Raw genomic sequence first — 11,096 nt, 5'->3', positions numbered from 1 at the left:
TCCAAAACCATTATTACTAAAGCTACCTGAATAAAAGTAGTGTAATTTTATATTTTTTGTATGTTTTTCTTCGAAAATTTAGTTTTAATAAGCCAACCCTGAATATAATATGATTATTGACTCTCTGGTGATTTTTGTTTGTTTCTTTGTTTTTCTGTTTAGGTGTTCAAATTTCTGCTTCAGTCACCAGATATTAATGAGGAAGCAAACTTGACTGGTTAGCAAGTTGTGGCAGTTTGTTGGGGTTTTTTATTCCACAGTGTTTGAGGAGAGATTTGAGGAAAATTTCAAGGAATGGAGTTAGCTCACAGTTTACTGCTTAATGAAGAAGCATGTAACCAGCTCGGTGAATTTCAAAAAGCAGAGTTCATTTTTGAATGGTTACAGTTTTTGGAAAAACTTTTACCAGTGACTAGCAGAGTAAGTATAATGAGACTTGAGAAGAAAAGCACATTATAGTTATTTCTCTCTGTTATTTTTGTTATTTTGTTTTAAAGCAAAGACCTTTATTGGGTATAATTTGCTTCATATTTTTCATGTACATGCAATGAAAGTATGTTCTGTGTTAGCTGCAGCTTTCTAAATATTACAAGTTTTTGGTCACAGCCTTTCAGATGACAGAGCCACTTGTCCAGTGAAAGGATTTTTTTTCTTTCTCTTAATTCAGATAATTACTGCAAGATTTTCCAACTTCATGATAAAGAATGGAAGTCATGCTTCCACCTAGCATGGCACAATTGTTTCGTAGTTCTCTAGCAAGCAAGAATGTAATATTTTTCTCTTATTTTTTTATTTTCCTAGTCAAATGATAAAATATGTTTCCAGCCAACTTTGGTTCACTGTTCAGTGCATATTAAGTAGGACATGTGGATATGTAGCAGTAGAGCAACCTAGATAATACTATGTAAGAGTTATGTTCTTTGTGTTAAAATATGCAAATGAAATACAGTGCCAGATGCTTTTTTTTTCTTAAAAAAAATTTTAAAAAATTCTATAAGACTAAAGTAGATGATAGTTTTAAGGGAAGTTCTTTCTAATGCTCAACTTCTTGAAACTCTGCTAAAGTTCTTTTACTATTTAAATTGCTATTATTTCTAGGAATTGTTTTATTTTAAAACAAGCATAAAAGAAGCAAGAAAACACAGTTTTGTTTTAGCAAGACATAATTATACAAATGCCATGGTGAAAATACACTTGAAATGCTACTAGAAAGAATTATGCTCTGAAAAATGTTGGGGTTTTTTGTTGTTTGGTTTGTTTTTAAAGAATAATAAAGTATTCACATATTTGAGGTGGCTTTTCTCTAAGTAGAAAAGTGCAATAAAATGTTCATTTTTAACTAAGAATGTAATATCAGAATTCTAATAATGAAAAATAAAGATAATCAGCATTAATTGTCTTTAACTTTTAAATTCAACTGAAGTTTAACTGGTTACCGATCTTTATTTCCAGGCTGATATAAGGGAAAATCAGAAGAAACTAGTTGAGCAATTGACTTCTTTATTAAACAATTCACCAGGACCTCCTACCAGACGGCTTGTTGCCAAGAATTTAGCTGTACTTTATAGCACTGGAGACACTTTTTCTGTTTACCAAACAATTGACAAATGCAATGAACTCATTCGGAGTAAAGATGATTCACCAAGTTATCTGCCTACAAAACTGTAAGTATTTGTTTTAACCCCAAACTTCAAATCCAGTAATAGCAAGAGAGACAGATTTACATGGTGAGAAGTTAATGAAGGAGAGGGTGTGCTCCCTTATTTCTTCCCGCTGTCCCGTAGAGCTTTGTGTCATATTGCATGTAGAATTTGGGAGCGTCCCTGGTTAGAATCATTCTTGTGGGTGTTGCACAGCTGTGAAAAGTAATTTTTTCGTTGGTATTACATCTCTAAAATTTTTAGACTTGACTGTTACAGAAGAGAAACTGACTTAATCTGAAGGCAAATTCAAATTGCTTCCTTCTCTCTAGATATTAAACCAATTTTATTTTAATCATTTAGTATATGGTGCCTTTGGGGTAGCATTATGAGTGATTAAGTACTTTGGTAGCATTTTATATATTCCTTTCTGTGTCTTTACTGGGAAGTTCTGAGTAAGAAGTTCAGCTGCATGTTTGGGGGGATGAAATTCAGGTAAATACCTTACAATGTAAATTGCCCTTGAAAGTTTAATAAGCTTAAAATATATTTTTCTTCCTTATTTAGAAGTTTCTTGTTATGATTTATATAAATATACCATGAAATCAATTACACTCAAACACTTTAAAATCACATTAGTTTTCAAGCTTTAAACAGAGGCAGTTTGGTGGCTGATGGGAGTCAGTGCAGGTTGTATATGTTAGAACAAAATTTGACATACCTAACTAGCTATTATTTACTGGAACCACTGGAAATAAATGCCTTGAGTGATTTGAAAGCTAAGCTAAATTAATTTATTTAGGAGTGTAGGAATGCTAAACTCAATGTTGTCACTCAGGGCTATAATGACCATAGTGTGCTTTAAGGTAATAGAGTAAACTGAGGCCAGTTTATGCTTTATGTTTTTGTTCAGTGAAGGGACAGAACCAGCCTGCAATATGTATTGTCATATTGAATAAACCATGCTTTACAGGACATCAAACAAGCACCGATTATTTGAAAAAAGGTGAAGAAAGCTTTTCAAATGTAACTTAATTAATATTAGTTAAAGAAAAAAAATCTTTACCTGCCATAATGCATCTGAGTTCACTGCCAGAGGATACATAAAGAACATAATAGTTTCAGATACTGTATGTGTGCATCAGGAACCAAAAATGAACAAGACAGCTGGTGATGTCCAGCCAGACAACTGAAAATCAGACCGGAGAGAATACCAGCAACGGCTAACACTGTTACAAGGGCAGCTGTTTGAAAAACACAGAGAAGGTAGTAATAGTGCTAGGAAGAGCAATGAAATGAACAAGCATAACTCCAGGTACAAAATAGTTATAGAGCACATCTCTTAATCCAGCTGGGAAAGTGGATATAGTTAGAAACGTCTGAAATGTTTGTAACTAAATGCTTAAAGCATAGCCAACAGAACAGAGAAATGTGTGCTCATACTGCAGGATGTGAAACCGAATCTAAAGGTGCAAAACATTATGAATAACCTTTATTCCTGAAACAATGCACATCTTTTACTATAGTGAAAAAAACTGAAAATAAAGGTAGAGATAGTAAAACATCATTGTGCATTAATTATACAGTTTACAAAGCAGAGTAGAATCTGCCTTCCTCCTTTGCTTCACATGATAATTCTCTTTGTGACAACCCAAGTGAAGGTTCCTGAAAGTAGATTTTTGCAAGGAGTCAGCTGTATTTTACAGTACCACAATGTTTTTTTGGTTCCCTCTTGTTCCAACTGACCTCTTGTGCAGTCTTATGAGTTAAGAATAAGGTTGCTATAGAAGGTCTTAGTCTTGCAAAATGAATTACTGCTACTTCCAGCTCCTCAGCAGTGAGTTTCAATAACATTATAGGTGAGTTGTTGTGTGGAACAGAACTCTGCCAGTCTTCATTGCTTTGGCTGCAAGATGCCACACTGGAGGAAGTGGGATGTTGTCAGCATAGCAAGAAGGGATGATGGAGTCCATGGGCAGCAAGGCAGAAATGGCAGACAGACAGACAGAAATGGCAGATACCCAGAGTTAGAAGGCAGCGAAGTAACTGTGAGAGAAAGAGGTAGTAGTGTTCAGAATCCTGTTGGGTATGTAAGCAGTAGTGAGGAGAGGAAATAAGAGAGAAAGTGGAGGAAAGGGTAGCGGTAAAATATGGTTTGCTTTAAAAAGTTTGGAAATGGGATTTCTTATAATACTGACTGAGACAACAGGCTATAGAAGAATGATCAGAACTCTTTATTGAGTAAGACCTTTCATCTTGGGTGGCAAGTGTGAATACTTGGTGATCAGTGAAGAAAGACTGCTTTTTTTCCTTCTTTTCATTTTTTTAAATCATGACTGAAGTGTTGTCTTTGTTTGCCATCTGTCCTTATTCAGCATACATGCCCATGTTGTCTGGTAGCAACACTCAGCTGTCATTGTTCACAATGTGTTGATTCACCTGAAAATTCCTTTAAATACAGTTTATAGTGAATTGTTCTCTTATCCCATAAATTGTAATTTTTCTTTTTTTGCGTAACTGGAAAACTTAAATGTTTTAGGCAAGCATTTTAAACAGAACCTTAGATAGGTGCTTATCTACTAAAATTGAGTGTGATGTGAATGACATACCAGATCAGTTAAACAGATTGTATAGAGTGGGTACAGCTTCTTACTTTTCTTCAAATTACAAAGTTTTTTAAAATGTCTGCTAGGGTTGCTTTCAAATCATAAGCATTTTGAAAGCATTTGGCTGGTCAGCAGACTTTAATAGCTGATATCAGTGGTGTTCTGCCACATGTTTAAGTATTTTAGGTCTGCATTTTTGTTAGTACCTCTCCAAGTACAATTGCTAAGGCAATATTTGAAAGAAAACAAATGTATCTTCATATAGGGAGTTGTATGTCAAAATGGGGCTATGCAGTCAGGGAGGGAAAAACACAGGGAAGCTTTTCCCTGCAAAAAACTAAATTTACAAGCTTCCTTAGAAACTTGTGGCTGTTACTTGTTACTTGACAGATGAAGTGACTCAATAGTTAATATAGTTTGGACATAGTGAAGAAGCATTTGTGGGGAAAAGCAAATGGACAACTATAGGCATGGTAAAATTCTAGAAGGCAATAAGAAGAGCTTCCTAAAGTCCTATGCTTTTAACTTTTATAGGAACTTAAATATTGATACGTGGAAGTAGTTGGATTCTCATCTTTAGTTGCTTATATGTTACTCATCAACAAATGTTGCCACTTTGTTGCTAGAAATCACTGTTCAACACTGACTAACTTTTTCATAGAACACTTAAGCAGGTCAGAACAGCCAACCATGTAAGAGTGTTTGCAGGTTATACCATGATGTAATAAGGTAGTTATGATTTGGTTTTTGGTTTTTTTCTGTAGATGCTTGTTAAATAGTCCTTATTTGGATTATGATGTTAAATATACATTATTTAGTTTTAAGGCTTGTTAAGCAGAGTATCTGTGACCATCAGATGATCAATTTACTAGCAACATTTATAATTTTATGCCCAGCCACACCATGAGCAGTATTAAAATCTAAACTTGTTGGTGTATACTGAGTTGGATAAAAGTAATTATGAAAAATGTTGCTTTAGTGAAAATAGGATTTTGGTATGATAAGAGATAAAGAATGCCAGTTTTGTTTTGTTTGTTTTTTTTTTTTCTTTGCTTTGTCATTTAGGGAATTACTGTTAATAATAAATGCATTTTTCTAATCAAGAATGTGTTCAGTATGTGGTTTTAAAATTCTTTATGTGAAACCTGAATTCAGGTGTGGAATAAGTAAAGTGTTGCTTTGTTGAATGAGGTGCTGAGCAGTGTCACTGCATGTTTAAGAAAATCTGGTCAAAGAGCTGGAAGCTGATTAAAGATACAATTTCTTTTTTCCTTATATGAATAAAATTAATTGGTTTAGTTTTAGATCTGTCAATACAAAAGCCAAGGGTTTTCCTTAATTATTAAAAGGAAAATACTCTTTAATTAAGCAGCTCTTTCTTTATTTGCTCAATATTTAGTAATTTTTGCTTTTGCTAAAGGATATGGCAGTGAGCATAGAGTCCAGTTGTCAGTTGGAAACTAAATTCAGAATTGTGTGTAGCGAAAAGGACATGAGCTTATGGTTTTATTTCCTTCAAGGTGTTTCCTTATTGCATATTGTTATACATAAATGCCAGAATTTTAATTGCTAGACCATTTACAGCCTACTATTGACCATCGAGTAATAAATAAACCCGTCCCTGGCTACTTCTAGCAGCATCTGCCATAGCACAATGCCATAGGCTGTATGATACAGGGCATGCTCAATTTCTTAGATAGAAATTAATGTTAAGATTTAAAGGTGGATATGCAAATTGTATTCCTATAATAAAATTTCTTGGAAGATTATATTACCTGAATTCTTATATTGTCCAAATTGTTTTTCCAACCCTTGTATCTGCATTTCTCCTATACCATGTGCCACACACAGACCTTTTTTTTTTTTCTTTTTCTTTTCCTTTTGATAATTCACTTAACATTTTTGGGACATTCTGTTTTGTTATTTTGTTGTTTGCCCACTGATTACGTTAGTTGTCCTAACCCCTTTCATCTATTACTGCATCCATTTTCACGCATCTTTGGATTTGCTTTTGTTTTAGTGCTGCGGTGGTATGCTTGGGCTATTTATACAAAAAATTGGGAAGAATTTTGGGAAACAGTTTTACTGACACCGTTGGGAATGTGCTTAAAGCAATGAAGAATGCAGAGGTATTGGAACAGCATGTTTAAAAAATGATTAGAAAAATAATAGGATGTGTACTGTTGGTAGCTGGACCAATGAATATGAGAAAGTGCATGATATCAAAGTATGAAAGAATTGTGGAAAGTCATAGGATAAAAATCAGTGTCTAAATTCGAAAGAATTACTGGAGAGCTAATAGGTTATGACTATAAAAGGATGGATCATAGCTCTTCTCAATCTGATTTCATGAAAGAACTTGATAAACTAGAAAATCTAATTGCCTTATTAGTAAGAAGATCTTTGCTCCAGCTTGTACTTCATGTTTTGAGTGCTAGTGAGTACTTTCAAGTAGAAAAAAGAATTACTGTTTTCACTTGCTTATAGAGTTATAGAGCAAGTTACCTGCTTTAACTCACTTCAGCGTAAACAGATCTCCAAAAGCTTGAAAGACCCAAATCTTTGTTTACTTATTTCAGTAGCTGCCATTTTATATTTCCAAGGAGCTTAGGTTACAGAACTTTAACATTTCTTTTTTTAATTTTTCAGTCTCAAGGTCGTTATGAGATCATGCTTAGTTTGCAAAATATATTAAATGGCTTAGGAGCTGCTGCTATCCCCTGTCATAGAGATATTTACAAAGCTGCTCGATCCTGTTTGACAGATCGATCCATGGCAGTCCGCTGTGCTGCTGCAAAGGTAAAGTGCTTTAATTGTGTTTTTTATCAAGTGAGATCCCTAAATAAAATTCTGGTTTAATGGATTACAAGCACAGCAGTGAATACATTGTTTACTTATCTTTATTTCTTTGAGATTGCATTGGCAGCAAAAAATCAAGTTTTTTTAGTATGTAGCAACATGCTTCTTTTGATATGGAGAACTTTGTGTATTTTGTAGCAAACTAAAACTTTTACTGAGTGCTTTTCCATGTCAAAACATTTTTATTTCCCTTTTTTGTTTAGTGTCTTCTTGAACTTCAGAATGAAGCAGTATTTATGTGGAGTACAGACCTGGATAGTGTTGTGACCTTGTGTTTTAAATCCTTTGAAGGTTCCAATTATGATGTACGATTAGCAGTTTCAAAACTTCTAGGCACAGTATTGGCTAGAGCTCTAACATCTAAACAGACAACAGGTAAAGTTTGTGCTCTGCTGATTCTTCATCTGTAAAAATCTGTTAGATGATAAGAAACTCTCGAGTTCTATTGAAGCCTGAAGTAAAATCACAATGTAAGCTTCATCTGGCTGGTCATCTCTCTGGTTTGGTCTGTTTTGTAACATTTTTCTTGTGAAGTGTTGTGGTTTTGGTTGTGTTAATGTATATAAGCATTTATAATAAACAAGGAAAAACAATTGGTAAAACTTTTTCTCTGTTGTAAGATTTTTATTGTATGGAAAGGAATTAGTAGCCTCAAGAATTTAAAGGCAGGATTGCATTAAACAGCTTAGAAAACAATAAGGCTTGAGAGACTGTCTCTTTGTTAGACTAAAGAGTTAAGGATATCTTCAGGCTGTTTTTCCACAATCATCAATTTCCACATCTGGATTGTGTAGCAATACAAATGTGATAAGAAGCAGAAATGAGCGTGTACTTTTGTTCGCTTAACAGGCCACATAAATTTCTGCTGACAGACAGTACTTGATCTAGTTGAAGCATCTTGGTACAAAGTTAACAACTCCAGTCTTCAGTGTCATTCAGAGTGGGTGTTTCTAGTCCAATCTTAGGAGCCCAAAGCTAAATATCTAACTATAATCTAAGCAAAATACCCTGCATCTTGTTATAAGTATGATTCAGAGTGTTCTGCTTTTAATGGCATCAGAGAAGACCTTCAGTGCAATAAGCAGCAAATGACAACATTACGTGCCTTTAAGCCCAACTTAAAATCATAGCAACACAGAATAGTTAGGGTTAGAAAGGACCTTAAGATCATCTAGTTCTAACCTGCCTGCCATGGGCAGGGACATCTCACACTAAACCAAGACTAGACCATGTCACCCAAGACTCCATCTGACCTGCCTTTGAACATTGCCAGGGATGGAGCATTTACCACTTCTTCAGGCAACCCATTCCAGTGCCTCACCACCATCACAGTAAAGAATTTCTTCCTTATATCTAACCTAAACTTCCTCTGTTTAAGTTTAAATGCGTTACCCCTTGTCCTATCACTACAGTCCCTAAAGAAGAGTCTCTCTCCAGCATCCTTGTAGGCCCCCTTCAGATACTGGAAGGCTGCTATGAAGCCTCCACGCAGCCTTCTCTTCTCCAGGCTGAACAGCCCCAACTTTCTCATCCTGTCTTCATATGGGAGGTGATCCAGCCCCCTGATCATTCCTGTGGCCCTCCTCTAGACTTGCTCCTGCGTTTCAGAATTCTTGAGACTCTGGATTTTCATTAAAGACTCTGAAGTCTTGATTTCTAAAGTATTTTTCTAAGAATCTTTTGGAGAGAATTATTATGTTGCAGAAAAAATCAGTATTTATCTTTTCCCAATAAAGTAAAAAAAAAAAATAAAAATACTGGGCCTCTTTATGGACTCAGTACTTTTCTTCAGAAATGCGGCTACATTGCTTACAAAGTTTGAAGTGCTAAGATAAGGTTAAATAAGAAGCTTGTCAACTGTTTGGTTGGCTTTTTTATTTTAGTTATTTTTAGTTAAAAAGAAGAGAAAGCTAAGTGAGACATAAGCTAGGTGGGGCTAGAAGAGGCTTCGGAAGAGTTGGAGGAAGCAGTGCATAAAGAAGTGTGTAGTTCTGAAGTTTCTGTATTGTATTCAATAACCTGCTGATACTTGTTTGGGTTTTGGGGTTTTCTTTGGACATGATTATTTCAAATCCTCTCATTTTCCCATTTCAATACTTGGAAGAGAATGAAAAATGCACTGAAAATTTTAGGCCACTTAGTTTGCACAGTGTGCAGTTGTCATGCTGTTTGCACTCACATGCCCCAGCATGTATTTCAAATGAACTTTCTGACAAGAAATAAAACAACAGAATAGGAAATAACGATAAATAGTTTTCCTAGAAGGTCATAAACGTATCCTATTATTCTCATTCTTTTGTAGGGCTAATTTAATACTAAAGTGAGATACTTTTGTTTCTGAGAGAACTTGTAGCTGTGTCCTTGTCTTGGTAAGCGCAGCAGAAAGGTAATCTGTTTTGGAATAGAGGGTTGTCTTTGATGGTACACTGGAATAAGTTAGGGCTTTTGTGAACCTTTGGTGGTAGGAATAGGCCATACTGACCTTTTTTCCAAAGGGCATTTAGATGGAAGGGTAAATGTATGTAGACATATTAGGTGATGGCCTAAACTATTTAAAGATAGTTGAATCAGAAAAACTTGAAAAAATGTGTGGGTTTGCTGGAACACTGAGTCCGAGAATGTCTTCATTTCTATTGTGAAATTATGCTCAAGCAGCATTTGGATTTGGTACTGAACTTGTGCAAGTTGTTTTTTTTTCTAAAACAGCTAGAGTTGAAACTTTTCTTCAAAAATGTAACTAGCTGTACAGAGCTGTTCCTCTAAAGATTTCCATCTATTCTTAGCATCCACCAGGCATAACTTCCGCAGAATCTCTTTGGAAGAAGTGATGGAGCTACTGGGAACTGGATTTCTGCGTGGAAGTTGTGGATTTCTACGAGCCAGTGGCGACATGTTGAAAGGGACTAGTTCAGTCAGCAGAGATGTTAGAGTTGGAGTCACTCAGGTTTGGATTACGTTGTTATGATTTTTTGCTAAAAATTCCTATAGCTGCTTTGCTCTCCATGTATCTCTTATTTCATCCTTTTTTGTATCCATGATGAAATGTATGTACTTTCAGGATTTACATCTTGAGTTATGCTAGAATAAAAAAACTTCTGTTGTTGCTTATTGTTTACCTGACAGTTTGCATTTTTCAAAATTAAATATGTATTACTTCTGAAAGCTGCATGTGATCTGAATTTCAAGTGATATAAATAAGGACTTTCTTCAAATATTTAATTTAAAACTGAATACCTTATGTCTAAAAGTGAAAGAGAGAAGTTACGTAGGGAATAGTTTCCTTCTATATAGGGACATTCCCAGTCCTGTTCTGAGAGAATGGTTTTGCTATGAGTAAGTGCATGAAAACTAAGGGAAACAGAATTTAGTGGGGAAGACCCCAAATATCTGCTTTGCTGTATTCCTGGATGATCAGTTAGAGGGTGGAATCTTGTTAACAGAGCAGGAGTGGAGTCAGGCCATATAGTGCATGCTGGTAAAAACAGGATAAATTTTTCAGATAAGATCAGATTGACTTTATTTCTGGAAATAGTATTTTAAACAACATTTACATGGTAAGACCTAGATATTAAAACGTTAAACCTCTGGATCAAGGCTAAAGGTCATGATGGACATTTACATATCAAACAGCTGTAGTATTTTAATATATTACAGTCCCCACAGCTATTTGATACGTCCCCTTTTCCAGTAAAAGAAAGGGCTTTTTCAGTTCACTTCAACTTCTGCAGTGCAAAAAAAATCTGTAAATTAGCCTCAGTTACTGATAGAAGCTGCCAGACTTTGCTCTGAAACAGCTAGAAGGTGCTCACAAATTGTCTCCCATGCTCAGATCATGCTGAGTGGAAGCATTAACTTCTGTCAGAGAGACAGAAAAGCTGGGGAACAATAATACCTTGACAGCTATTTGCCTAGAAAATGCATGCCAGACTCCTGGGGTGTTCTGTATACATGGTGATTTTATTAGTTTTCCAGGAGTAGATAGTTCACTGGT

General features: G+C 35.2%; 1 protein-coding gene across 1 annotated transcript in view; it reads left to right on the top strand.

Annotated features, from left to right (window-relative positions):
* Positions 1-270: 270 nt before the first annotated feature.
* HEATR5A (HEAT repeat containing 5A) overlaps positions 271-11,096 on the top strand; it is a 69,989-nt gene continuing 59,163 nt past the window's right edge. The window contains exons 1-6 of the mRNA XM_080617668.1: positions 271-420; positions 1,453-1,664; positions 6,267-6,375; positions 6,896-7,045; positions 7,309-7,480; positions 9,889-10,049. Coding sequence (XP_080473794.1) covers positions 295-420; positions 1,453-1,664; positions 6,267-6,375; positions 6,896-7,045; positions 7,309-7,480; positions 9,889-10,049 — 930 coding nt within the window. The 5' untranslated portion in view covers positions 271-294. The remainder of the gene's footprint in view (positions 421-1,452; positions 1,665-6,266; positions 6,376-6,895; positions 7,046-7,308; positions 7,481-9,888; positions 10,050-11,096) is intronic.

Source organism: Psittacula echo, assembly GCF_963264785.1.
Source record: "Psittacula echo genome assembly, chromosome: 5".
NCBI classification, from domain to species: domain Eukaryota; kingdom Metazoa; phylum Chordata; class Aves; order Psittaciformes; family Psittacidae; genus Psittacula; species Psittacula echo.
Note: the sequence above shows the minus strand (reverse complement) of the source record. Positions and strands in the feature narration are given on the sequence as shown.